At 48.7% G+C, this 22609-nt stretch overlaps 8 protein-coding genes across 8 annotated transcripts; 4 read left to right on the top strand and 4 right to left on the bottom strand.

Moving 5' to 3' along the window:
• Nucleotides 1–627: 627 nt before the first annotated feature.
• BT62DRAFT_898517 (uncharacterized protein) lies at nt 628–4109 on the top strand (the record flags this gene model as incomplete). Its single annotated transcript, XM_043183338.1, has 15 exons — nt 628–940; nt 993–1116; nt 1171–1473; nt 1524–1552; nt 1605–1723; nt 1752–1815; nt 1933–2084; nt 2143–2309; nt 2359–2740; nt 2799–2943; nt 2999–3087; nt 3142–3372; nt 3413–3532; nt 3591–3734; nt 3789–4109. 15 exons carry the CDS (start codon nt 628–630, stop codon nt 4107–4109), a joined length of 2703 nt encoding a protein of 900 aa, XP_043038624.1.
• A 771-nt stretch (nt 4110–4880) lies between these two features.
• Nucleotides 4881–9273, top strand: BT62DRAFT_933544 (cysteine proteinase). Its single transcript, XM_043186577.1, has 12 exons — nt 4881–5326; nt 5375–5448; nt 5500–6420; nt 6470–7006; nt 7058–7184; nt 7237–7804; nt 7856–7989; nt 8050–8337; nt 8390–8514; nt 8563–8876; nt 8927–9009; nt 9061–9273. The coding sequence occupies exons 1-12, from the start codon at nt 5057–5059 to the stop codon at nt 9100–9102; spliced, it is 3483 nt and encodes a 1160-aa protein (XP_043038623.1). The 5' UTR covers nt 4881–5056; the 3' UTR covers nt 9103–9273.
• Nucleotides 9274–9338: 65 nt separating this feature from the next.
• On the top strand, nt 9339–12246 carry BT62DRAFT_970370 (uncharacterized protein). Its single transcript, XM_043188979.1, has 6 exons — nt 9339–9597; nt 9648–9793; nt 9845–10262; nt 10316–10529; nt 10576–10823; nt 10874–12246. Exons 1-6 carry the CDS (start codon nt 9352–9354, stop codon nt 12101–12103), a joined length of 2502 nt encoding a protein of 833 aa, XP_043038622.1. The 5' UTR covers nt 9339–9351; the 3' UTR covers nt 12104–12246.
• On the bottom strand, nt 12234–14696 carry BT62DRAFT_898453 (uncharacterized protein; the record flags this gene model as incomplete). Its single annotated transcript, XM_043183337.1, is given in 14 exon segments — nt 12234–12408; nt 12460–12864; nt 12920–13047; nt 13100–13155; nt 13207–13248; nt 13301–13387; nt 13438–13779; nt 13829–13899; nt 13911–14113; nt 14164–14217; nt 14265–14300; nt 14348–14401; nt 14469–14523; nt 14572–14696. 14 exon segments carry the CDS (start codon nt 14694–14696, stop codon nt 12234–12236), a joined length of 1833 nt encoding a protein of 610 aa, XP_043038621.1.
• Nucleotides 14697–15289: 593 nt separating this feature from the next.
• Nucleotides 15290–16063, bottom strand: BT62DRAFT_1007504 (uncharacterized protein; the record flags this gene model as incomplete). Its single annotated transcript, XM_043177348.1, has 5 exons — nt 15290–15367; nt 15416–15503; nt 15563–15614; nt 15663–15761; nt 15817–16063. 5 exons carry the CDS (start codon nt 16061–16063, stop codon nt 15290–15292), a joined length of 564 nt encoding a protein of 187 aa, XP_043038620.1.
• Nucleotides 16064–16155: 92 nt separating this feature from the next.
• On the bottom strand, nt 16156–17464 carry BT62DRAFT_1077322 (WLM-domain-containing protein; the record flags this gene model as incomplete). Its single annotated transcript, XM_043179291.1, has 3 exons — nt 16156–16670; nt 16725–17075; nt 17123–17464. The coding sequence occupies 3 exons, from the start codon at nt 17462–17464 to the stop codon at nt 16410–16412; spliced, it is 954 nt and encodes a 317-aa protein (XP_043038619.1). The 3' UTR covers nt 16156–16409.
• A 397-nt stretch (nt 17465–17861) lies between these two features.
• BT62DRAFT_951471 (WD40 repeat-like protein) lies at nt 17862–19558 on the top strand. Its single transcript, XM_043188187.1, has 5 exons — nt 17862–18366; nt 18422–18670; nt 18724–18803; nt 18856–19046; nt 19094–19558. Exons 1-5 carry the CDS (start codon nt 17967–17969, stop codon nt 19500–19502), a joined length of 1329 nt encoding a protein of 442 aa, XP_043038618.1. The 5' UTR covers nt 17862–17966; the 3' UTR covers nt 19503–19558.
• On the bottom strand, nt 19155–22457 carry BT62DRAFT_1027753 (DUF1604-domain-containing protein; the record flags this gene model as incomplete). The annotated part of the gene is made up of 9 exons (XM_043178303.1): nt 19155–20854; nt 20909–21053; nt 21104–21189; nt 21240–21403; nt 21454–21815; nt 21861–22062; nt 22111–22201; nt 22250–22321; nt 22374–22457. 9 exons carry the CDS (start codon nt 22455–22457, stop codon nt 19523–19525), a joined length of 2538 nt encoding a protein of 845 aa, XP_043038617.1. The 3' UTR covers nt 19155–19522.
• Between the last annotated feature and the right edge of the window lie 152 nt (nt 22458–22609).

The following is a 22609-nucleotide window of genomic DNA, read 5'->3' as shown; positions in this document are numbered from 1 at the left end:
TCGATTTGGCCACCGCCATCAACGATTCACATAGGGAAAATGCGATTGAGACGATGGCGATGGCGCTAAATTATGCAAAATCCAGAGAATATGATCAAGATAAGAAATATCAGTCAGAGCTAGCCAGAAATTTTATGTTTTGACCGAGACTGAGCCTGTTTGGCGCCTTTCACAAGAAAACATCCAAAACAAGGCATCGACGATGGATCGGTGGCACTGTCTGAGTTTGAATTTCCGTGCTTTCGTCTCCCCTCACCTTTCTGCACTTTTATACCTTCCAAGAGCTTCAAATTATTGTAGCACCTCTTCCAGCCTTTTCTTTTTTGTTAGGTTTGAACACATTGGATTTTCTCTTCCTTCACAGCTTTTCTCTCCCTTTCTCAGGCTATTTCCGTACCTGAACCCGCAACCCAATGTCTCCTTCACATCAAAATGGTAACGAGACACAGAATTCCTCTAGTCCTCCCGTTTTCCTGAAAAACGGTGAACGTGTCCGTATAAATGGTAACATTCTTGACATCCACTCCTTTCTACTCTTTCTCAACCAATCCTTATTTTTCAGATCACGTTTATTGTTCTCCCAGCGCAGAGGCCCGCGATGGCACCCCTTATTCCATTGCACGTATTATGGAATTTCTCAGGCCGCTCGGTAAAACCCAGGAGATATTTCATTATACTCGTGTTCGCCTTGCTTGGTATTACAGACCCTCGGACGTTACAGAACGAACCGTCGCAGATTCACGTCTCTTATTGGCTGGCATGTACACCGAAGTGTGCGATATCAATCAGATACGCGCCCGTTGCCACGTTGTACACAGAGACAAAATTTCCGACCTAGCGGGCTGGAAAAAGCGGCCTGACCGCTTTTACTATAATCGGCTCTTTGATCCGTACATGAGGAAAGAACTGGAAATCATCCAGTCCACTGACGTCCGAAACCGTAAGCGACTTTTTCGATTTATTTTCTCCAACGTGACTAATTTATGTTTCAGTTCCGGATAATATTAGAGAGACTTTGATCTCGCGATATGAATATGTTGTGGCGGAAAAGGAAGTTATTCCTGACCTCACTGATCATCTTCGTACATGCGATACGTGCTCTGAATGGTGTCCAAGGTAAGAATAGTTAATGTTTTCTGGTATACATCACTTATATGTGATCTTCATCAGTCTGGAGTCTGTTCGTTGTGACAGATGCAAGCTCTTTTTCCATATGCAATGTGTCAACCCTCCGCTGATGGCTAAGCCATCACGAGGGTATGGGTGGACATGCGCGCCTTGTTCACGCAAACACGAAGAGGAAGTCGATAGCCACCATACTCGACAACACACTCCAGCCACCAATAGACCACTGAAATCCAATGCACCAGCTGTGCGGGGACGGGGGCGACCACGGAAAGACAAGTCGCAGCAAGACAGAGAAGAGAACCTCCCCATCAAGTATTTTAAGATGTGGCCCTTCCGCTACTTTGGGTGAGATAGCTAGAAAGCAAATCTGGGTGTTTACTGACAGCTTGCTGTAGACAATATACCGTAGCAGAGGACACTCTTGGTGACTATTCAGAGGGTGGGCCTCCCAATTACGGGCTAATGTGATGTTCTAGATGCAGACGACCTCATATCACCCCGAGCGCCAACGCGTGTGGGCCCCAAGTTCCAGGCAACCTTGATTGAGAAGAATGCCCCATATCCGGGTGAGCATGTTTTTCGGAGTGATCGACGAGTCCTAAAACGGTTGTGATACAGATGAGGAACGAGGTGGTGATAGCACCGTCGAAGTATTGAGTGCAATCAACATCTTGACAGGAGCAGAAGGTGCGCTTCTATATCGGTATCATGACGTCACGTTCCTGACCATTTCCCCACAGTGGACGAAAGTAACATCGTTTTTCCGGACTTTTTGGTTGCACAGTACTAAATTTATATGCGTAGTGGAATTGTGCAAACAAAGTCTCACCAGCGATCTCAAGGTCTCGTCTTCTATCGATTGGCTGACCGAGGTCGTCCGTCGGTACTCGGAGGCCGCTCTAGCGGCAAAGTCGATGTATTCGGTCAATATGAAGACGATTACTCGGCAGGAGCAGGTGACCAAGTCTTCCCGTCGGACGTTTTCCTTATTGGCTAACTTCTGGTTTCTGACAGTGGAAAACCCAGCCGACCAGATATACCGACAGGGAATGGTCTAGAGAAGAAATAGGTGCCTTTGAAGACGCCATCTTCACGCATGGTGCACAGCTCCGAGCCGTCAGGGAGGAAATTGGAACCCGGACGATGCCGGAAGTTGTTCGATTTTATGGGCATTGGAAAAAGTAACTTCTCCTTGGATTACTTCGGATATCTTGCTTATTACAGCTGCAGTGGTAAAATTGGAGAAGAGAACGAACAGCTTAGGACGAACGGCGCGCTCCCAGAACCTCAATATGAGCAATGGGGAAGCCCGGAAGAGGCCTATCAAGGCCAGACCGTAGGCCCGGCTGACGATGAATCGTCGATAGTCACTCAGCCTTCCAAAGCTCCTAGCTGTGGTGCCTGTCGGACTCGAGAATCCAAAGCTTGGTGGAAAGCGCCGAAGGGCCTTGCCACCAATTTCCTTTGCGATTCTTGTGGTCAGAACTGGAGGAAGTATGCTGACTTGAACGTGCGGAGCGTGCGTGAAGAGTCGGTGCCTTCAATGAAGGCCCGATCAGCAGAGAAACGCGAGGGGACTCCATTGACGGGGCCAGTAACTAAGCGTCCTAGAGTGAGTGCTTCATTTCTATTCATTTGCATACGATGGATGACTGACTTGGATCATGTAGCTATCGACTTCATCTGCCAGTGTTGTGTCTACACCTCCCCCTCCCCCTCAATCAGCGGTCCAATTTCAGTGTGTCTGTTGTCGAAAGAGCGGCCCCATCGGCAAAGTGCTCAAGTGTACCAAGTGCGGCTTCCGTATCCATGCAGGTATTAGAATCTCCTTGCCATTCACTTCTTTTCTAGTTCTCATCTCCACTGCCAGGTGTCTGTGGTGCTGTTGTCAGCCCTGAAGATGTCGAGAAGTGGCGCTGTGATTTGTGCTCGAATGATGAGAATCTGGAAGCGTCCCTGGTCAGTTCGAAATTTTTTGATCTTCTTCTCGTTTTATCCGTAGATTTTCCGCAGGTTATGGAATGCATGTTATGCCCTCGAGATCAACTGCACGACAAGAAATTTGGACCTTCGAGCAATTCTGTCCTTCGGGCTTGCAAGCCAACTGAGGGTCAACAATGGGCGCACGTCATTTGCTCGGTCTTTATTCCTGAACTCACTTTTTCCGACGCATCGCGGCTTCGACTGGTTGAGGGAGCGAGTACGATTGCTAATCATAGATGGACTTCTGCAAGCTGTTTTCCTGTTTCTGTATCATTCAACAGCTGATATTCTTCTTTCACAGAGATGTTGTATATGCCATGAGAAAGGAGGCGCTGTTATACGGTGCTCTGACTGTAGTAGAGAATACCACGTTTCATGCGCTTGGGATTTTGGGCACAAGTTTGGATTTGAAATACAACCGGTAAGGAGCCTGACTGGGAGAATAATGATGGCTAGAATTTATTAACATTTTCATTCAGGTGAAGAGTAGTCGACGAGATACCACCGTTACCACGACCTTCCGAGACGAGACAGGATGTATGAATGCCATCATATCATGCAAAGACCATGATCACAGCCGACGAATGATTTATAGTTTATGTGACACCACGGACGGCGGAGAGGTAAGGATTGTATTGCCCTAGCCACTTAAGTGCAAGACTCATCTCGCTTGCCAGACTGCACTACAAGTTTACTGCCGGAATTACAAACAGGCCACTGGTCAATCGCACGCCCTTCTCCGCAAGGCGCGGCGCCTTGATCAACTTCTCAACGTCCGTGGCGACGTCTCCGTATCTCCTCCCCGCGATCGCGAGGCCCCAGTCTTCAACCCCGACCCTTCATGCGACATTTGCCACACTGAATTCAGCCCCGCCTTCCATCTCATTGATGATGCAGCGCAGACGTACCGGTGCCACCGTTGTTATTTTAGTACTCAAGTCCAACCCGAGGTCAATTCTGTAGTTCATGAAGCTTCTCGAGAACTTGTAGTTAATTGATCTGGTGTTTCCTGCGACTTGTAATCAATGCTTTGAACGTGAAGAAGAAATGATTATTTAATATTGCATGTGATCGTGGCGCGGCGACCATCCTTTCTGTCCATTTGTGGCATAATAAGCTACGATCATCCTCTTGCTTGAGACAGCCGTTTGCTACGTCGTTTTGGATCCATAATGATTATAAGTAAGTCTTCTCAATATCTGGAGGTCCAAATTCAATTTAGAGTCAACGGTCTTCGTGCTGCTCACAGTGGTTGCATGTTGAGTAGATTTTGCGCAGCGACATTAAGTCGACCGTCGAATACATATCTGTGATCGCAGTTACGACCCACTGCCGATCAGGCTCCAATGCGCAAGTATTTTTTATTGTCGCAGCCAAGACCATTTCTGTGACTCGCAGCCGTAGTCGAGGTTCAAGAAACTGGTGAAGGATAGCATAACCGGAGGCTGTATTTCATGGAGAACAGACCTTCCGTAAGAGCTGTGGTAGCAGCTCCGGCCGCATAGATATTACAGTATCGGAATATTTTTCCTTGTGTTTTCAGGTGATTCTTACATTGATTATAGGTGGCATGAACTTTATAGCACGAGGCTCGCCATATGCTGCAACAACCAAGAATCGGGGCTGATAATGTGACTAGTTAGCAAGGACGTTCTCTCTCCGAAAGTGCTCCGAGTCCCTAAGCCCATTTACAGAATTGATTATTTATTTACTTATTTCGGATGGTAATGGAGCTGTAAAATGGTTATGTAACAATTATTCATTCTAATCCTACGTTCACCTACCCTTCCTTATTGCGTTCGTGGCGCTTGCCTGTGGATAGCATATTGAGCTAATGCTCAGCGTTTCGCCTCCAAGCGCACCTGGTCTGGGAGGTCCACCTTTTGGGAGTAAGCTTTCACCGGTACTCGTAGCGGCAGCCAGCACGAACAGCCTCGTCAAGACAATGGCGAATATGACAACCGCAGAGATCAAAAGCCAAGCCTTGGAGTCTGTTCAGAGGGAAACGAGAGGAGCGGCTCCCATTAACCTCATTAAAACGGCCCGTAGGCTGTATGACCAAGGGAAGGAATACGACGCCGTCGGCGATCTCAAGTCTGCGCTGAGTGCCTACGTGAAAGCTGCTAGCCTTATCAAAGGTGCAACTGACTCTGCTGAGATGCGGGCAGAGAGAGGTGGTGGTGTCGTTCACAAGGAATTCAACGACTTCAAACCTGTACGTGCTCAATTATTAAGCATTGCTTCCGTTGACCAGGATCGCTAGATACTCAATGATCTCATACCACGAACGAAGATAGTAGAAGAGAAGCTGAAGGCGACAGAGGTACAGGCTTCGAGGTACGTACCCGGCCGCTGCTGTGGTGGCTCTTTTCATTGATTGTCTACTAGCCCAGGCGATGGCCCGATACACAAATATGGAGGATCTCTTGCTGACCGATTGCAAGCACTGCGAGACAATGGCTTAACTGTCAATACAACATCTAAACGCTTGTCACTCCAGCAAACATCTCCAGTACAGTCACCGCCGTCTCCTAGTCGCGCTGTGCGTCATTCCCAGCCACCGCCGCTACCGGCTCCGTCAACTTCGCTGTCCGTCGCGGCGCCATCCGTGTCTCCACCCTCACCTCACTCTTTGGTGTCTCCTTCATCGTTCGGTCCCCCATCGCCCTCTTCGACGCCGTCGTCTTCCCCGCTCTCGTCGCAATATAACATTTCCGAGTTCACCCAGACTTTTCCACCAATTGATGAATTGGATGAAGGTCCGGCGTTCCAACTGCCTTCGGTTCCCACTGGTATCAGCAACAGTTCTAGCAGGTCTTCGAAAGATAGTCGCAACGGCCTGTCACCGGTGTCTACCGGCTTTAGCGTCGGCTCTCCACACAAATCATCGTCTCCACTCAAGTCCCCGTCACCTTTGCCACATGTCTTGCGTAACTTTACAAATCCCATCGAAAGGCCGTCAAGCACACCAATCACTCCTATAGTGAACTCGTTCACGAGCCGTCCGGGGTCACCATCGAAGTCTACAGCGTCCCTGAAGCCTTCCAACCTCTCCTCATCTTCCACTTCCCCAGTTCCGAATGGCCATCCTTCCTACGCTTCTCCTCTTTTGAACGGTAGCTTATCCCCTGCTCCACTCATCAATGGCAAATCAGTCAGCAATTCTCTCTTTCCTAAAGATCTAATGGGGTTGCCGCCGGGCGCCAAATTGCTTCTTATCGACGTACGAGACAGAGCCGATTTTCAAAAAGAACACATTAAGCGTGATGCCGTCATTTGCTTAGAACCAACAATATTACGACGGAAAAGGTACGCTCCTTTGTTAGGCGCTGTTCAGTTGTTTGACCACCAACTGTAGTATAAATGCGACGTCATTGATGGAAGCACTGATCATAAGTCCTCCCTCCGAAGTTAGTTTGTTCGCCAATCGTGAAAAATTCGATTACGTTGTACTATACGACTGGAACTCGACAAGCTTCGGCCCGTTAGACTCGCCACTTTCTGTCTTGGTGCAAACAATCTATGAACGGGAATTTACTCGGATGTTGAAGCATGCGCCGATCATTCTTGTAGGGGGGTTAGAGGCTTGGAAGAAAGAATTTGGCGACGCAGAGGTCACTAAAGGGGATGGTGAAGTTGTGAAGCCTGTACCGCTTCCTTCAACAGAGTCGTTCACACTTGCCAATGCACCGATGGCTCAACCATCGGCAAAAAATCCTTTCGCGAATGGTGCAATCCCCTCTGTGCTGTCCTCGTCGTCTGCAGGTCCAAATTTCATTGAGCAACGTCAAGTTTGGACTCCAGCGCGATCACGAGCTGACACTAACCCCAACAACAATACTGTACGTGAACACCGGCCAACGTATTCATTAGACCAGACATATAATCACGTTCGGTAAGAGTTCTATGTTCTGTTCAAACAAGACCCTAACATCAGAATTACTAGATCGCCTGCTGAAATCACCTATCCCAGTCGTCCCCAACCCTCAGATGGTCCCTCACAATTGGTCAGAAGACCAGCGCTATCCCGACCAGGGGCTCCTTCGTCTTCTTTTACCCGGACATCAGACTCTGTACGTGATTCTTGTCTTCAATAAAGGTGTACTAATGGTCTCATCATTGCAGCTGGTATCCCCTCCCATGTCTCCATCAATTTCAGGGGTCAATGGAATACCTATCACTAACGGAATGTCACCAATATCATACCCTAATTTCACTCGCCATGTTTCTCCTGCTCCTCAGCAGCCCTTCGTACCAGACATAGCTTCTCCCCCTCTGGCTTCTATCAACTCATCCCTCTCGAGAAGGAGAAGCGATTACATTGATCAAACACAAGAGGCACTGGCTGGACTGCATGATTCCCAACTTGGACCAATAGACTATCCGGAGCTTACGACCGCACGACCGCTCATCCGGCCACCCCCGGCCGCCGCATCGAGCGCTCTGGACAGGCAAGATAACCGGCCTCGCATAAGTCGCCAGCAGTCATTCCCTTCGCCTCCTGCTTCTTTGACTTCTCAAACCGGTGTTGCTGTACAATCGCCTTCCCTTCCTGCCCATACTAATTCATTATCTTATTGGTCGGATGTCGAGATCGGTATGTCCGGGTTGAAGAACCTCGGAAATACGTGCTACATGAATGCTCCTATACAATGCTTGAGTGCAACGGTACCATTCGCTAGATTCTTTACTGGTAATTCTATTCATTGTTGCACTTGTCGTCAATACGCTGATCTGACGGTAGATGGTCGATGGAAACACGACATAAATAAGTACAATAGGTTGGGAACGAATGGCAAACTCAGCGGAGCGTTTGCCAAGGTGTTGCACGATCTGTGGGGCCAGGATCTGCCATACTTGACACCTATGGACTTCCGGGTGGGTGCTACCCGATATGTCCTATCATCGTATCCTGATCGCCTCTTTACAATGATACAGAAAACGATCGCTCAACTCCAGCCTCAATATGCTGGCACTGAACAACACGACTCGCAGGAGTTCCTTAGTTTCCTACTGGATGGTATACACGAAGACCTCAATCGTGTCAATTTGAAGCCGCCTGCGGTTACTCTTACACCACAGCAGGAGGCTGAGATGGAGAAACTCCCCGCATGTATTGCCAGTGACAGAGAATGGTCGCGATGGATGTCGCGGAATAACAGCGTCATTGCTGATTATTTCCAGGGACAATTCCGGAATCAACTGCAGTGCATGACGTGTTCCACAGTATGTTTTGGACTCTTGCATACTCTCTTAAATGTTGACAAATACCTTTTAGACTTCAACAACATATAATGTTTTCTCTATCCTTCAACTTCCCATTCCTTCCGGCAAGCGAGTAACACTACAACAATGCCTCAACGCTCTTTTCAACGAAGAGATCTTGGACAAAGATGATGCATGGTACGCTTTTCACCTGTATTCATATAGTGTTTATTCACCGAGTGGCAGGGATTGTCCTAAATGTAAAACCAAGCGAAAAGCGTCGAAAAAACTATCTTTAGCACGATCACCGCCGATTTTGCTCATACATCTGAAGCGCTTCGAAGCCAATGGTCGATTCTCGGACAAGATCGATACGTTTGTTGAGTTTCCGCTGAAAGATCTTGATTTGACGTCGCGGATGCCCGTCCCGCCTAACCATGAAGCTCTGCTCAATGGAGGTGTCGTTATGTCGCCGAACGATCCTCGAAGACAGATGCCACCGTACAAGTATGATTTATACGGTGTGACGAACCATATCGGCAATTTAAGTAGTGGTCACTGTAGGTCTTCCTCTTCTTCTGGGCAAATATGCTTCTCAATTTTTTATCAGATACTGCTTTGGTTCGTTCTAGCGGTCGGTGGAAGTACTGTGACGATAGTAGTATCAAGACTGTCGACGACAGAGACGTAGTGGTGTGTGTCTTTCTATCGCTCTATTCACAGGTATCTTACCAACCATCACAGAGTCAGAAAGCCTACGTGTTGTTTTACAAGAGAAAGGCATAATTTACTCGCTTGGTTATTAACATTATTCTTACCTCATTCATCGTTTGTGTTTGTTACCATCGATACTTCCGTGCTATAACTATGTTATCATCTGTATATTACACCTGCATTATAAACTTCGAAGCGAGGGGACTTCATCTGGGGACTTCCATCTTGTATTTAATTTTGTCGAGTCTGGCCAAAACATGAACACGTGATGCGACGCGTCGTTGATTCGAATTTGAATTTGCTTCACCATCGTCCACCACGATGGCCACGCCAGCCAAGAAACTAGTACATTGGGACGTCGCCAGCCCAAATTTCTCGGATCTTGGATCCCCATTATCAAATGCTTCATCAGAGTCGCTAGTCCCGACGTCAACTCTGCAGTATATTAATGCTCAGCTAGTGGCCCACGGATTCGCGCCACCACAAGGTCTCTCATTGGATGGTATCTCGAATGCGAACTTGGACAGAGCTGTTAAATGTTTGATGGAGCTGCTGGGGCAGCGTATGGTAAGTTCAGTGTCTCCTGCGAGATACAAATTAATGGACTTGTTCTGCAGAAAGATATGTCACGGGCTGAAGAGTTGGCGACGGAGCTACGCACCCTCAGGTATGACCATGAGCGGATCAAGTCTATGCATAGCAATGCAGCGGAGAAGGCGGCCAATTTTGAACGAGAAATGAATGTGCACAAGTCCAGGCTCAAGTGAGTTTTGCTGCATATCACATATCCGTGCTGTTCCCTGACCACTAATAGCGCGACGACCAAAAATCTCCAGTCTACGGAGCAATCTCATCGACAGACGATGGCCGAACTCCAGCGAGCACGTACTGCTCTTCAGGCCGTTCGGGCAACCCACCAAGCAGAACTCAAGAAGAAAGAAAAAGAGTTTGAGAGAATGGCGGAAAAGTGGAACAAGATATCAGATGCGCAGGCCAAAGTCATGGTGGCTCCAGGTGGCTTGACATGTTCTAACTTGCGTGTCGTGAATGGCGGCAACGACGAGCTCATTGGCAGAGGCCCCGGGGTGTTGGAAGTTGCACTTCAAGAGGCCGAAAAGGCGCGATCCCAGTTGGCAACGGAATGTTCGGGACTGAAGACCGTTATTGTAAACTCTGTAAATGGACTGCAACGCCTCATATACGATATGAAAGGTAACGACTCTGAACTCGATGTAAGTTGATAATCTTTTTCATTTTTTCTAGCTGACAAGGAAACTTCCATTAGCCAACTCCTTTCACGATGGCAACATTATTCCCATTTGTCCCGCCGGAGGTTGCAGGTGACAAACTGGCTTCTATCCTTTTATCCTTCCACGAGTCCCTTCGAGTCCTTGCAGTTCCCACCACCTCGGTGTTGGCCCCGGCCGATAGCCCTGCACTAGCAGACGAAGAGCGAGAGCGACTTCAAACTGTCATCGATTCGCTAAAGGCCGAGCTTGGTATGCCGTTTGTTTCTACTCGTTTTCCACTCTGAAGATAGCGTAGAGCTTGTGCAGCAAAATGTTTCGACCCGTACTACGACAGAGGCGCAGGCATTGTTTGACCGATTTTCCGCCGATAAGCGCCTCGCAAAGGGTCATGATCCTGCGGACGTCAGTGTCGACTTCATGACTGTGCCTGAGCAAGACAAGCACAGAGAGCGTTTGGATGACATCAAGAAACAGCTGGAGGACGAGCGTAAGAAGTTTACCGAGGCCACAGTCAACTTGGGGAAAGAACGTGTGTCTTTAGAGGTAAAGCCATCAATCTGAATTCTTCATATTTCTCACAAGTGCTTCCGCAGATGGAAAGGAAGAAATTTAACGATGAGAAACGTTCCTGGCAAGTTGAGATGATGCTCGCAGAATTGCCCCCGACCCCTGTTCCCAGCGGACAGTCATCCGAGTCAGCCTCGTCACACAAGTCTCCTCGCAAGTCCCCCAAAAAGTCACCTGCTAAAGGGAACAGTGGAACGACCCGCAAGACCACGCGTGTCAAGCGTCGGTCCTCTGTATCTGCGTCGCCGACGAAAAGGAGCGTGGAGCCTGCCTTTGAAACAGAGGTGATCATCCTATCGACAACCTCAGATGGGAAACCTCTTGAGTCCACCCCATCATTACTGCCCAATTCTTTTGTCTTACCTCCTCCTACTCCCTATTCCGTCCTCCCATCACAACCATCGCTGTGTTTATCTCAACTCCCTGGGGCACCTCCGGCCTTGACATCTTCCGCCCCTCTTGATACCAAAGAGCCACCTGCTGCAGCCGACATCTCACCTCCGTCATCTGTTACTGAACCATTATTTGCATCAGTGCCTTGCACACCTCGACCAGGTTTCCGCCGACCATTTCCAATGGCGAAGCCCTTTGCTTCACACATGATCCATGCGTATTCACCGGTGAGGCCGAGCCCACTGAGTCGTATCTTACAGCTCGGTAGTTCGCCCACGAGTCCCAATGGAAACTTTGAACATTCCTCATCACCAGGTGGGCTGGAGGCTTTGCCGGAAGAAGACGAACAGGCATTATTCCAAACACCGCAGGAACCTGTAATGTCCTTGGCTCAAGAGTTGGGAGTGTCAGAGTCTCCTCCGGAGCCCGAACGACCCCAAAGTCCGCTGGGAAATAAACAAGCACGTTTGAGCACAGTTGATATAGGACGTGCCAACCAGAAGGTCAACATATCAGTGACAAGGAAGGGTAGAATCATACAGCCTGAGCCGAAGAGATTGACAGCTCAGGATAAGGGAAAAGGTAAAGCTGACGGTGCCAGGCCAGGTGTTGGAACAAAGGGTCAACCTGGGATGGGTGAGAAGGAAAACAATGCGGTAATAAGGGTTCGTGCTAGGAGGGCGCCTCCGTCATCGATCAAGGCTCCAGCTCCTGGCACGAAACCAACCGTTAAGCTCGCAACCAGTACAGTCGCGTCTCGGGGAAGGGTAATTCCCAAGATACCTATGGCTAGTAAGAGCATTGGCGGTCCTAGGCGGGTGCCTATCAATAGTGCAGAAGCTCCCCCCATCGGCAAAAAATAAATGTAGTATAGATTTTTTTGGCTGTTTGTTGCATTCCCAGTTGTCATTTTGGTTCACATTATCTGTCTGTCGCATTCTATACCATGTCTTATGTTACTTTGCATTCATAGATAACTAGTACTTCAGTATTTCAGCATTCCATGAACAACTGGAAATATGAGTTCAAGTCTTCGATCTTTTGCAGTGGCCTCATCATCCCGACGTATCCATCGGGGCGAACAACCACCACTGCGCCATCGGCAGCAACTCCGTATCTGGCGTAGACATTGTCGTCTTGGAGGCCATTAATATTGGCTACATAAACCCTTGAAAGATGCTTGAATCAATCTCCGCATTGCGGATGGATGAAGACTCACTTCGTCCAATGAGACCTCAACAGAGGAGGTAGCGCGTTATACAAAATCGTCGCTTTGCTCTCAGAGCTGATTGAGATGATGTCGAACACGGATGTGATTGATCCTGCTGCGCAGTATCTGGTTAGAATGGACTGGAGGTCGTCAGCGGACTGCTGTAGAGTGGCAAGAGTAGATGCGCGTGATGTGTCTCCGGTGAAGACGAGAAGCTTGAATCGAGCATCAGATGGGAGGAGATCTTGGATGTTGAATGGACGTGAGTCGGTTGCTCGAAGGACCATCTCAGGCGGTACACGCTTTCCTACGATAAGCTTGGACGCAACATCTTGGTATGTACTATTGACGATGCTCGACTCGGTATAATGTATTCCAATCCCTGACGAGAATCCTGAAAATGTTTGGAAGGCCCTTGAAATGAGTCAGCGAGATGAAGCAAGTTTAGATTTTATGACTTTATATATACCGGAGGAACTCTTCATGAGAGACGCCATTCTTGTACTCCTTGCTGATCGGTTTACCTGAAAAGAGCTTGGCAAATTTCTTGTCAAAGTTGATGAGATCCAGTGCGTATTGTCGCCTCTCTGATTCGTACTGAAGGTCCGGGATAACGATCAGGGTAGTGTAAACAGGAGGATGCACTAACCGTTTTGAGCAGGGAGAGATCCGCCCAACCGCGCAGGACATAAGCAAGCTTCCAGGCTAGAACAAAGAAGTCAATAATATGATCTTTCAATGCAGCACATGATTCACCTAAATTGTGCGTGTCATTTATGCTCGCATTCATTCCTTGGCCTGATGGGCGATCAGCTTGGCAGTGACGTGAATGCGGACTGTTTGACTTTACCAGCTTTAGGCGAATGAGTATGGCATGCATCACCGGAGATGAAAACGCGTTCGCTAACGGAGTATCTGGATGCAACTCGCTGACCGACTGAAAGACGGCGTTAGATACAGAGGAATTATAGGAAGAAAAGAATTTACTGATGTAAATGGTCCACCAGTCCAACTCTTTAGGCGTTTTGATAGTATACGGATAGAATGATCGCCTGGCAACCTCTAGGATCTTTTCCGGTCCCATTTTCGACTTGTCCACTCTACCGTCAGCATTGATAACGTCTTTCCCTTCCAGCTGAATATACAGCCTGATCTTATCTCCTTCTCGTGGGATGACCATACAAGAGCCATTGATAGAATGTATCGCAGCTTTGTTACGAAAATCGGGCAAGTCGGTATCTGCAATCACGTCAATGACACCCCAGATATACTCCGTTTGTTCTCCATCCATGGAAATATTAAGGGTTTTGCGGACCCATGAGTGAGCGCCTTGGGGAGATACTGGTAAGTCCTTGTTGCGATGGCCCCAACAACTCACCGTCAGCGCCAACAACAAACTTTGCATTGACTATCTCAATGGGAGCTTGACCTGGAGCGGGGTCCAGATGACTCAAGGTCACCTACGTATTGTCATCAGTCCAGTATTTGGAGTGAAAGGAAACTCCCATGCTACCCGAACGGCATAGGCGTTGGGGTCGCTCCGTTCCACGACGTCTTCTGTGATTTCCAGAGATACCGGCACAATCGGTCGCTCGACTTGGACGCCCATAGATCGCATCGAGTCCAAAAATATAGCCTCAATGGCGCCTTGATGGAGGGTGACCTGCCAAGATGAGAAGCATAAGGGTCATCGACATCTAGCTTTGGACTTACTTCAAAAGGATACCTCGCATTCTCGGCGGTGATCCCAGGGACCCGGTCAGTGAGCTGGGATCAGTGAGCGACCAATTTAGAACAGTAGATAACGAGAGGACCTTGATTCCGCCATCCGCCGACGGGTTATAGAATGCCTAGGGACACTCAGTGTGGGTGCTCGAATACATAGCGTGAGACAGACCGCCATGTGTATCTGGTTCCCTTCGTCAAGCAGCCGCTGGGCAAGTCCATAGCTCTATGTGATTCAGCGATGAGCAACAGGCACTCCTACCCTACTTCTGATATCAGCGCACCTGCAATACTTCGATTGTTCTGGGCATCACACCGTCAGCCTGCCCTGCTGCAACTTTGCTGGACCTGCGTGAACAATTTAGTGCCATGTTGTATCGACAGCTTGAGGCGAACCTCTGATCGATAATGCGAAAGTTGACCCCAGCCCTAGCAAGGCTATTGGCGCACATTAAACCTGCCGGGCCTGCACCGATGATGAGGACATCGACTGAGGTTTCTGCAAGAGCGCTAGGAGACATGATGAGTTGAATTGGGGGGGTTGAGTGATTCTATACATTTGCTGGCTCTCATTTATGTCCGTTGGCAGGAACGAGAATGAGAATTGGTTCCCTTATGGAGCACTCGGATTGGGCTCATCGTCGGATGACAGGAAGAAGTTGTTTCTACACTAACAAAGCATGTAAGTGGAAGAGCTTTAGAAAGCAACTTTCCACCCAATCAGCTGGTAAATACGTACTTTTTAGACTTCATTTATATAGAAGGACAACCAATGCGCAGGCGTCCTGCTAGATCATGATGGCATGTACACCGACGATCGCATCAATACCTTAAACGGTAAACAGTCTCTCACTCTCTCCCACGGCGTGATTGAAGGACGAACGAGACCCGCGCGTATAAAATTGCATCTTGGAGTATAAGCGGGAGATACATAGGTCCGATAGTTTGAAAGCAAAAGGTAATAGTACAGCTTGAATGATAAAGCGCGCGAAATGCAGAGCGAAGGCTGAAATCGAAAAAAAGGCGCTGAAAGGAGGACTTATTCAAACCACGGTATTGGTGTTGGTGCCATGGATCACTTATTGGGTGCGACACTCACCATAGGGTCATCACATCACACCTGACCATGGAAGACATTCTGCGCATAATCGGAACTTTGCCTTCCTTGCCGAGTCGTCAAAATGTCATGAATCTGAATAATTTGCTTAGCTCTGTGTCAACCTTTTGAAATGGGGCGCACCTCGGGGGGAGGGTTGAGGCCCATTTTGGCAGCCCTTTCCCAGCGCTCCAACCTTGTGACACCAATACAGGGACCGTACTCGTACGAACTGAAACACACATATATATCGTCAATATAGCAGCCGCAAGCAAGGTAATGTTGACTGACAGATCAAAAACCCGAAGTATCTCGTGGAATTTGTCTTGATCCTCGCCATGGACTGCAATCTGATGTGAGAGAAAGACTAAAGGGTACAGACACTACTCACTCAGTTCGACAACGTCACTCTTCTTCTTATATGCGTTGTAGATAGACCTCCACTTGGGATCCCTTTCTACGAGGCCCATTTCATCAGCTTTCCCTTTCCCTTTGTCATGGTGTCAGCTTCTTGCTACTGGGTGACCAGGTAATATGTAACAAACCTTTATTCTTGATACCTGACCCCGCGACAGCCTGTTTGTCTTTGTGAGGAGAACGTACAACTTGAACTTGTTCATCTCCATCCTCCGAAGACGATAAGTCAATATCGTTGTCCGAGTCAAGCATTACAGGATTTGAAAGGATTGGAGTGCCATTAGGTTTTTTGCTTCCAGAGCTACAAGTACGCTTCGAAGCGGAGAAGTTCAGTCTCTGCTGGCGAAGATTAGATGCAGATTTGGATCTAGGCATGATGAACGTTTGCAAATAGACTGGAGAACGGGCGCAACGCTGAGAGCAGAGAGCAAAGGTACTCCTGAGCCCGAAAACAGGAAATGAGAACCCTGAATAATAACAGGTGTAAATAACGTATCATATATTTAATTATGCAAATAAGTCTCCATATCCGTCGGGCACTGAGCACCCATCCAAGGCTTGGCTTACAGTAAGTACTACTATTTACCATACTTACCGATGTCCTTAGCAGCAACTGGCCTCCACTTAAACAGTGGAACGCCGCTGTTCCGTCTTTAGCATCTACAATATTCCGACGAACAAGACCTTGATTATAATGAATATGAATTGTCGATGCTTGGCTTTAAGGGCCTAGTGAAGATGGGCCTGCAGTTCCACAAGAATCTTCCAATTCCTGCTCTGTCGACAGATGCCGACGACGTTCCTCGTCACGGTTGAAAGGACCAGATCCTCCGAGGACGTGTATATGGGCCTCCGCCTCGAGTTCCGGCGATGGTTCGTACACGTCGTAAGAGTCCAGACCAGACAGAGAATGCGTGCCATCGCGTCTGGCACGTTCGAATTCGGCGACCTCTCTGTTGAGCTTCGAATTGAGTTCCTTGAACTAAGCAAAATCAAGCGTCAGTAAAAGCACAGAACGATACATTCATGCACGTACGTCGTTGTTATGATCTCCCCAAACGTTGTGCGTCAGTTCATGACATAGAACACGCCGGACCTCATTGTATGCACGGAATCCATCATAACGATCTGTCCGTAGTCGAAGTTTAATCTGCTGCCCGGCATTAACGTTAAGACCAAGCAACCCGGGATGCTCATGGGGTGCCAACTCGGTTAATACACCAACAGAGAACTGATGCTGCTGCATGATGTGCTGGATGGCTGGATCATCCGATAGGCGCCGTAAGAGTTTATGTGCGGAGGTAGGGTTGCGTAAGTGAGGAAGAGGCAGCAGTTGATGAAAACCGTAGTTGAGCGAAGCACTGTTCATCGTCCCTGTAGAGCGAACCTATACGCAGTGAGCAGCGGCACAGTACTGATACTGAGGCTGAATACCTTGTAAGCCGGTTTCAGCGCTCGCTCTTGCAATATCTGGTTGATCCGCTTTTGTTCGCTCTCTGTCGCCTGTATACCATCCAACTCTTCTGACGTAGTTCCCAACATTTGGATCTTGGACCCATTGCGAAGACCCATTGAAGCTATCGTCTCTTGGCCATCTCTATTCTGCTTGATATTCTTGCCTTTGTAAAGGAGCTTCTGTAGGGAGGGTGATACAGATGTGGCCTTCTCCAGCTGATTCTGTAGGTCACCCAGTGTGCTCTCGGGAAGCAAATTGACGTGATGAGGAGTGCCGCGAAATACGACGGTGACTGCGATGTCAGAAAATGCAGAGGCCATTGTCACGGTGGAAGGATGGGAAGTTACATGACTTATGTTCCTTATGAATGATACAATTAGTCAGCCGGAACATGACAAAAAAGGACAAGAAAAGGCGGAATTCCAGAGAAACAGCAAAAGGTATATCTGAAAAATTGGTGCGACTCTCATCTTCACTTCCATCCCCCATCCTCAGGTGAGACTACCTAACCATCACCACCAGGCTTCGAGGTGTCGCCTCTCTAACGCATCCAGTAACTGTTCACTGCTGCCTGATGAGGCTTTGCTGAGCTATTTTTCGTCGCCCACCCTCCCCCCCTACTTTTACATTATAACTACGTATGTACCTAATAGCGTTCGCGTGCCGTAATGGATCGGGGGGCTTGGTGTTGTGCCAAGCCTGTCCTTATAGCTATCCCGTACTTCCTCGAGCAAGCTGCACAGGTCAAAAGACGCGGTTGGGACGGTCCGGTGGCGGTGCCACTACCCTTTCCAGCACACGTCCACCAAATTTTTTATTCTGATGCCAAAGGCCACTCCTCCTCCCCCGAAAAAAGCAAAGGTCCAGGCAAAACGCGACAAGTCTGGGGCAGTGAGCTCAGCATCATCCACCAAGGACAAAGGAAAACAAAAAGCAGTACCACAAACTGAACCCTCTACTCTACCCTCTACATTCAAAATCGTCGCCGGTTCATACGAGAAACTACTCTATGGACTAGAAGGGCGCGTCTCTGGGGATGACGATATGCTCGAGTTCCACCTCAAGCCTATATTCACCTTCCCTGCACACGTCTCATGCATCAAGGCTGTCGCCGTGTCTCCAAGCGGAGGCAAATGGCTTGCTACCGGGAGCTCAGACGAAATAATAAAAGTATGGGATCTGCGAAGGAAGAAGGAAATTGGGGGGCTTATGCATCATGAAGGCAAGCAGCCTTGTTTTTGCCATGCTACTCTCCCTCTTACCCTGCGATTATCTAGGTTCAATAACCCACTTGAGCTTCCCGTCTCGGGGACACTTGCTCTCAGCCTCTGAAGATGGGACATTATGTCTGTTCCGTGCACGAGATTGGGCCGTTTTGCGATCGCTGAAGGGCCATAAAGGCCATGTCAACTGCGTAGCAGTCCATCCGTCTGGAAAGGTAGCGCTGAGCGTAGGTAAGGACAGGACCCTGCGTATGTGGGATCTCATGCGGGGGAAAGGAAGTGCGAGTACCAAGTTGGGAAAAGGTCCGTCATTTCCATAACTTCTCTTTCCTTTCAATATTGAGTGGGGTTTTTAGAGGGCGAAGTCGTTCGATGGTCCATATCGGGCTCACTCTTCATCGTCCAATCGGGATCGACAATAGACCTTTACAACACTGTCGGTATCCTATGTAGATATCCGTATCATTCCTTTCTCATTCTGGTTCTAGGAAATGACACTCTTACACACAATAAAACACCCATCACGACTACACGACGCAAAATTCTGCAAACGCGTTGACAGTGACGAGGAAGTACTCCTCGTCGGTGCCGAAGATAAAAAATTGACCATCTATGACGTTTCAAATGACCCCGAAAAACCGCCGACCATAATCGGTTTGATGGTGGGTCACGAAAATCGGTATGTTATACGAATTGCTTCCTCTTGCAATTTACTCATCATAACAGAGTCAAAGCCGTTCAGACCCTTTCCATCGCCTTGCCAGCGTCCAAGAGGACTGCCACGACAATTGTGTGCACAGCATCGTCTGATGGCAAAATCCACGTATATGACCTGGCAGCACTGGACAAAACGTCACAAAAAGTCCAGGAGATTGAACCGGTGGCTGTTTATGATTCGAAAGGGACTAGGCTTACTTGCATCGCTATCGCGGATGGTGAGGCAGCGGTCACCAATACGGTGATAAAGAAGCGTAAGCGCGAGGACGATACAGGAGGTAGTGAGGATGAGGATGAAGATGCTGCAGATGAATGGGACATGCAGACAGGAGAGACCGAAGGAGAGGAAGAGGAAGAGGAAGATGACAATGGCGAGGAAGATGACGAGGACGAGGACGAGGATGGAGAAAGCAGTTAGATTTGATATCATTAATATATCTACATGAAATCTATCGCCCTCTTCCTCCCTCTTGCAGGCGCATAACTACCATCGATTGCCATGGTCGAGTCATCATCCTGGGGAGGATAGAATTCCATGTCCTTCACAACCTCCGGCGCCGGCTTCTCGACCCACATAGCGTCGTCATCATCCTTAGCCTTCGCCCTCCCCTTCTTATCCTTGTCCTTCCGCTTCTTCTTCACAGGCAGAGGAACATCAGCGCTACCTATATCCTCCTCCATCGCAAAAGAAACCAAGACAGGTTTCTTCTCCTTTTCTTTCTTTCTCTTCTTCTTTTCCTTTGACTTCTCTTTATCCTTCTCTTTGCCTTCCCGTGGTATGAACATCGGCTTGAACGTGCTCATATCCACCGGTCCAGAAACCTGGCTCGGTACTGGATCCTTTGGTATCGGATCCTTTGGAGCCGCGACTGTAGCTTCAGTCTCTTCATCCTCTTCATCCTTCTTCCCATCCTTCTCATCATCACTATCCTCATCATCACTAGCGAAAATAGCCTTAAAAACGTCCATCGAAGGCCGTTCATACGTGAGCGTGTCCTTCCCCTGGCTCTCATCCTCTCCTAATCCAATGTTCGACAGATCCCTCCGCTCTGACGTCGAGGGAACTACCGGCGTGGCGAAGAACGACGCATCGGGTGCAGGTGGCTCAAACGTCGGTGCTGCTGCCTCCTCTTCCGGCGGCGGATTGGGATCCTTCACGCCAAACCGTTTACACAGAAGCCTTGCTGGCTGCCACGGCTTCATTTCTCTCGTCATGGGGCCGTACATCCCCATTCGCGCAGCGTGTACCTTGGGACTAACGTTTTCCTCTTTTTGCTTTCGCTCCTCCTCTTCCTTCGCGGCAATTTCCTCCACGGAAGGAGTGTGCAGACCTTCGTGGATCTTGGGGCCATGATCAATAACTGTGGCACTAGTAAAGCGGCCAGCCATGGTGCCAGAGACGGGTTTGAAGATCTGTGCAGCTTTGGAGTAATCTTGGAGTTCCTTATTGAACTCGTCCATGCGTTGGGAAGGGAGGGGCTTCAGCGAGAAAGGATACGCAGTCGGATCTGCCTGTGATTGTATATACGATGTGTATCGGGATTGCTTAGCTGGGTCGGAAGTAAAAGGTTGAAAACCACGAAGAGCAGCGCTAGCTATATGAGGCTCCAGGTATGGTACAGTAAGTGACACAGGTGGAACGGGCGTAGGTCCGGTTGGTGCCCCACCGGAGGCAATGTTCTTGAGCCGTTCCCGATCTTTTTTTGACATGTAATCGAACACAGACCGGGGCGCAGAAGGAAGGGGAGTTTCTCCCAACATCGCACCACGCTATATATGCATTTTGAGGACCACCAGATAAAAGGGAGACAACTGACAACGCACCTCATCGGCAGAAGGTCCAGACGTTTTCCATTCCTGATGAGGCAGAGCAGTGCTCTTTTGCTTTATATTCTCTTTCTCTGGACCTTGCTCCCAAATTCGTTGGGGGTCGGGCTTCCATCCTTTAGGAACCTCTGGAAGAGCGTACCTGTATAGAATGTCAGGTTCGGATTACTGTCAGTCATTGTCCAGACTGACCACCGATCCTCTAACACAGGTTTGTCCGACGCTACAAAGCCAGCGAGAATTAGTCTACCGTCATTGAACATCCCTGGCGTTGACCTCTTGAAAAGATAAGCTAACGAAAGGGACCGCTTCAAGAAGGTCTTACAACGCTCGATGTCTTCCCTCTTGCGGAACTCGCGCCGATGGACATCCTATCGTCATTCTGACTGTCTGCAATGTCGTACGCAACACGATTCCGCAGGCTAGAGGCGCCATCATATACATCCAAGTCGTCCTCTTCGGCGTCATTTAAGGCGCCCAGACCGAAGCCAGCTGCAAATAATTCAAAGGGTTGTCAAAGTGATTCACTGTGGTCGACGCACCAGATAGGTTAGGTCCTGATGATGACTTTCCACCATTGACACCGAGACTCTCATTCAGACTCATACCGGGGCGATAGCCCAAACCATGAAAATTATCCTTACGGTCAAACCTGATTACGGGCGTATCTCGTGGAGCGTACATGTGCTTGCTAGCCTCCTCCTCATCGTCAGCTACTTTTATGTCATCGCCGCTCAAAGCTTGGCTGGTGAACGCTTGTAGATCTTGTAGCTTTCGCTGTTTCAGACTGACGCGAGGACCGATGCCATTACCAATACGCCATCCCATCTTCTTGAGTATTCGAGCACCAGCCGAATCCTTTGGAGCGGGGAGCATTGAAGCCTCAAGTACACTGGCTATGGAACTGTAGAAACTTAGAAGTAGCTAGTGATTAAAGAATATGACGCACTCGTTCTCCGCATCGGCGCCCTCTCTCCTTTGTTTCTCAGCTTGCGTTCCACCCATAAAATCCATCTCATCTGTGGTGTCAATAATGTTTCGATTGTCTTTGAGTTCTTGAAGATCCTCCTCATCCATGAAATCTTCAGGGCGAGTTGTTTTCTGCTTGGCACGGTCATTCCGAGACGACACGAATGTAGACGGCACCCATCCTGACCAAGCATGAGATAGTGCCACCGATTCTGGCATGGAATACAAACCTTCTTTGGAGCCGACAGTATTGAAGTAGCCTGCAGAGAAACCTCCCGTAAATGCGCCGTGTAAGCGTCTCCGACCCTTTTCGTCTCGGACCTTCCCAGCACATAAGAAAGCGGAAGATAGAGAAATTTCTTGACATACATCTTGCTTCCATATAGGTACGAACTCTCCACTATCCTTTGACTTTTCTAGGGGCGGTAATGGCGTCCCAATCTAAAGTAAGAATTAAGTAGAATCCAAAAGGCCAAGCCGACGGAGCACGCACCAGACAAAACGTTTCATTGGCCTTGGTACTAGACGTATCCACCCCAAGGTCGCCTAGTTTACGCTTCAGTCGACCGGTACTCATGATCGGCCAGCAACAGAGGTAGTGGACGTTAAGTAGGGAAATAAGCTGTGCAGTTGTGTGTATTGAAATCCTCTTCGGCCCGGGAGTAATCTGAAACAAACACTGGACCCACCTATTCCCATACCACGTACCAGGACAGTGAGGTCAAATAA

The sequence above is a fragment of the Guyanagaster necrorhizus genome (genome assembly GCF_019112545.1).
Source record: "Guyanagaster necrorhizus MCA 3950 unplaced genomic scaffold BT62scaffold_16, whole genome shotgun sequence".
NCBI lineage: Eukaryota > Fungi > Basidiomycota > Agaricomycetes > Agaricales > Physalacriaceae > Guyanagaster > Guyanagaster necrorhizus.
The sequence above is the reverse complement of the archived record's forward strand: the minus strand, read 5'-3'. Positions and strand labels throughout refer to the sequence as shown.